This window comes from Pyrgilauda ruficollis, unplaced genomic scaffold (genome assembly GCF_017590135.1).
Source record: "Pyrgilauda ruficollis isolate IOZ18807 unplaced genomic scaffold, ASM1759013v1 scaffold24, whole genome shotgun sequence".
NCBI classification, from domain to species: Eukaryota; Metazoa; Chordata; class Aves; order Passeriformes; family Passeridae; genus Pyrgilauda; species Pyrgilauda ruficollis.
Genome location: NW_024523648.1, coordinates 12,156,440 through 12,160,795, shown reverse-complemented (window position 1 = coordinate 12,160,795; position 4,356 = coordinate 12,156,440). Strand labels below are relative to the sequence as shown.

The 4,356-nt window shown below is 45.8% G+C and overlaps 1 protein-coding gene across 1 annotated transcript in view; it reads left to right on the top strand.

The window, feature by feature from the left end:
- The first annotated feature begins 183 nt into the window (after nucleotides 1–183).
- The window catches only part of LOC121354946 (ezrin-like), a 24,592-nt gene continuing 20,419 nt past the window's right edge, over nucleotides 184–4,356 (top strand). Inside the window, exon 1 of the mRNA XM_041470037.1 lies at nucleotides 184–383. Coding sequence (XP_041325971.1) covers nucleotides 372–383 — 12 coding nt within the window. The 5' untranslated portion in view covers nucleotides 184–371. The remainder of the gene's footprint in view (nucleotides 384–4,356) is intronic.

The window sequence follows — 4,356 nt, the reverse complement described above, 5'->3', positions numbered from 1 at the left end:
CGCCCGTCCCTCACGGCGAGGGGCTCGGGGGCTGCTGAGGCTCCGGGCCGCGGTGCTCCCTACGCGCCGGGGACGTCGAAGGGAAGCCGGCGGGGGTGCCCCGCGGTTGGGCGAGGCCGGTGCCGCGCTCGGCAGGCGCCGGGGGGAGCGGCGGGCAATGGCCGGCGGCGGTGAGTCACCGCCGGGCCCCACCTGCCGTACTTAACCCGCCGCCGGGCGGCCGGCGCCGCACTCGCGGGCTGCGCTGCCGCCGTGGCCGGGAGCGGCTCCTTCCTCCTCCACCTCCTCCGCACGGGGCGCTCGGCAGAGGCGAGGCAGGCGCTGCATGAACGTTTGTGTCGGGAGTAGCAGAAGCAGCAGCAGCCCTCAAAATGCCGAAGCCGGTGAGTGGGGCGCGGTGGGAGGGAGGCGCTCCGCGGGGCCGCACCGGGGCCGCCCGGCGCTGGGCGTCGGGGGCTTGCCCGAGCCCCGGCGCTCGGCGGGGCGGTCGCCTCCGGGTGTCGCGGCGCGGGCTTTTGCCGGGCTGGAAGGGCTGAGTCCCGGTCCCTGCTCCCCGCGACTGGACGGGGCGTTTGGACTGGAGCGCCCGGGGAAGTTGTGCGCGGCGCCGGGAGGGAGCGGCGGGCACCCAGCTCGGGAGCCACATCAGCGGCTGCTTGGAGCGGCAGGGATCGCTAGGGCGGCTGCCTGCGGGCGCAGGGCCGCGGGCAGGACGGAGGCGCCTCGGGTGGGCTGGAGGATCTCCTCGCCGTCCCGCCGCCGGCAAGGGGAGCACGGAGCCCCGGGTCTCTGTGCTCCAGAGATCAGGCGGTGGATTTGCTCCGTCTTGTGTAGCGCTTCCGTGCTAAGACATGCACAGATCTCCCGAGTAACTCTCGAAAGAAGAGGTTTCATCACGCTCCCGCTTAACGAGAAATGATACAACTGCGCCGGCTGCCATTTAGTATGCTTGTGGCCTATGCATTTATCTACAGGAAGCATGTATGCATCTGTAAACATAGCAAAAACCTTGTTCCCGCCTTGTTTTGCGATCTAAAACCGAAATGCTAGGGACTCTTAATAAAAGTTCTCCACACTGGTCTTTACCAGTCGTTATCGAAGACCTGTTTCCTTTTTTGGTTGGATTTTTCGACCTTCTAGTGGGGTTTTTTTTGTTTGTTTTATTTTAAAGTCTGCTGCTACTGTGCCGGTTAGAGACGGTAATTCCCTTGGGGAGCCAACTGCCTGATGCGGAGCTTTGAGAAGTCGTTGGAGCAGACGCACTTTTGAACTTTGAAGAGCATAATCAGAACAGATTGTTGTTACTATCTATTTTCAATAGAGGCAATATTTCTTAAAATGCAATGCAGTGAAGGACTTATGTGAGTATTAGCTCACTTAAATGAAATGTGAAATAAGAGCAAACAAGCTTATCTTTGTGGTAATAAGTAATTGATGTTTTATCACCATAACGTTAAAGTTAGTTGAACTTTTTTTTTTTTTTTTTAATTAAAAAAAAAAAAAAAACAAAAAACAAAAAAAAAACAACCCAACAAAAGACAAAAACACGCCAAAACCAAACTGTGTTCAGTCTGAAGAACTGATAAATCTTCAGTCTCTCTGGTTGTATTTCATCAGTAGGAGGTGATATATTGCTGTGTATAATAACATCTAACTGAGAGGGCCCTTCTGTAACTGGGGAAGCAAATATATAATTGATAAAGTATGGATATAAAAGGTTGTGTGTGAATAATCTCTTTCTGCCTTGTTAGCTGTTTGCTCATTAGAGTGCTTTCTTGAAATATCCTGGTTAGAATAATCTGAAATCCTGGTTTAGGACTAAGTTGCACTGGAAGCCATGGATAGGTGTACAAAAACTCTTTAATCTCTTAAAAAAATACAGCTGTGTTTATCCTTTTGCTTGGCAGTGCTAGGTTTGCATTCCCTCAGAGATGGTGATTTTTCTTTGTTTCTTAGCTGAGTAGTCAGTGAATAACAAAGGTGGATGGTGTAAACCACCATCCACTAGGGAAGGACAGTAGTACTGTAAAAACTTCTGAGGTGTGACCTACTGGCTGGGATTTATGGATGAGACTCTGTGTCTATACTTCGTAAATATAAGCCTTTTTCTTATTTAATCTGCTGTTCAGTGGGGCTAACTGCCACCTTATTGTAAATGGAAAAAAGGAATTTTGCAGAGGCTATTTTAGTAAAACACACTGTTCACTCTGTCTGCTTTAGACTGAGACTGGATTTGGATCCTTCCCAACTCAGCTCATTTAATCTTAATACAGCTAAATAGGATTCGTGTCAGTTTGCATGGAGAGAGGATGTAAAGCTGTCACTCCAAAGGCAGAACTGTGCTCAGGACGAATGTGACAACAGCCTTTGGCATGTGTGAGGAACGATAGCACGACCTCTTGGGATGCACAGGGAAGCAGTGTGTTTCTGCTGGGTATTTAGCATGGATGCTAAATATTTATTACCTGTGCTTGTTTGCATGTGTCTTGTCTACATGGCATAAGTAAATACGGTGTTTCTTGGCAGACTTTGTGCTGCTGTGTGTGAAGTCTCACACACTGGTCATCAGTTATTTACAAGTAAAGATTATGATGACAGAAAGCAAAATTTTGGCAACACCTTCCCCTGTGGCCCCTCCACCCACAACCCAGTAAGCTAAACCTTTATATGAAACTATTGTTTTAACAAAAATGATAAATGCATGCACAAAGCTGATGGATCATGTTTGTAATTTATTATTTCACAATAAACCACTGGTGAATCCATTAACAGTAGGACATTCGTGATTTTGTATCTTAATTGAGTACCAAAGTGAAATGCTAGAAAGCCGACTTCCCAAGTCTGTCACAATTGGTCACAATTAGTAGTATCTGATGCATGTTTACCATGCTCAAAATAAATCTTAGTAAAGTCCAGAAAATAATACTGAAATAAGTATATTTGTTAATGTAGACACGTGTTAATATGTAATTTAACACAGCCATTCTGCCATGTGTAACAGTTACAAAATAATGAGATCTCTCCAAGGTAAGCTATAAATATATAACCTATACCCAGTTCATGAGGGTTTATGGCTGGGAGTTCATCAACTGTTCACATGCATGACTTCTATCTAATCTGTACAGAGGTTCATTAGGTTTTACAGGTAATGAATTATTTTGTAAGGAAATGTAAAAGGTGTCATCTTGTCCAAATCTTGCTGTGCTGTCTGGAAATGAGTGAAATGCTAAATAAACTTACTTGCTCAGCCTTGCTTCGTTTCATTACTGGAGTGTCTGTGTGCTCTGTGCATTTTTCCTAGATTCATGGCACTAGTTTATTCCTGATGGTGCTTTAGGTGGATTGTATCCTCTTGCAAAACAAACCAATCTAATAAATTGTGGCTAGAACAGCATGGCTGTGGGCTAATGAACAGTGCTTACCGAAGGAGAAGGAAATGTGATCTTGGGTCTATACAGCTCTTAATTTGATCTGATCTACCAGCATTCTTGGTTACCTTATTGAAGGTGGATTTTTTTGTTTGGTTGGTTTGGGTTTGGGTTTTTTGTTTCCTGTTGGGGGGAAAAACAAAATGTAAATCTTCACAAGGAATTAAATTAGCTTTGCAGTGTAGCATTTGATTGATGTGGTGTCACGTAAGAACTTCTAATACTTGTGTGAATGCGTATAAAACTGTGTAAAGAGAGGACAGCAGTAAATGCAGTCTAGCAGCTTTTGGTCCTAAAGAGAAAATACAAGTGAATAATATCCAGAGGCACCTTTTTTTAATACCTTTATTAATGGCCTGTGGTTAGGAAGCTGAGCATACTAATGAAATCTGTTCCTGTCATGCTGCTGGGGGGGGGGAGAATTATTGATGCAGAGGGACAAAATATAAAGGGATTGGAGGACTGGGGTAATAAGCTCCCTTTGCATATAGTTAAACTTGGAGGGGTGGGGAAAGAAGGTCCCTCACTAAATGGATTAGAAGGAGATAAATTAATCAGTGGTAGTATAACTGTCCTGTTGTGCCTGCCCTGTGCACATCTGCAATGTGCAGGGCTTCTCTGACAGAAAGCATTAATAGAAGGCTCTAGTGAGAGCTTTCCTTTAATGTAGGTACTTACCTGTGCCCAGGACAGACAAATTCAAAACAAAACTTAGCGAGTGGGTTTGGGATGACCACAGACAAAATTCCACCTTATGATAAGAGGGTGCTTGGCTATTTCAGCCTGGTAGAATTCAAGGAGTTATCTCTTCCTTCACCTGTGTAGTAAAATGTAAGGAATTTAAATGCCAAAGAGGAGAAAGAATTGCTTTAAGCACAATTTGTGGTTTAAGAGACTTTAAACTTTTAGAACAATTAAGCATGTGGGG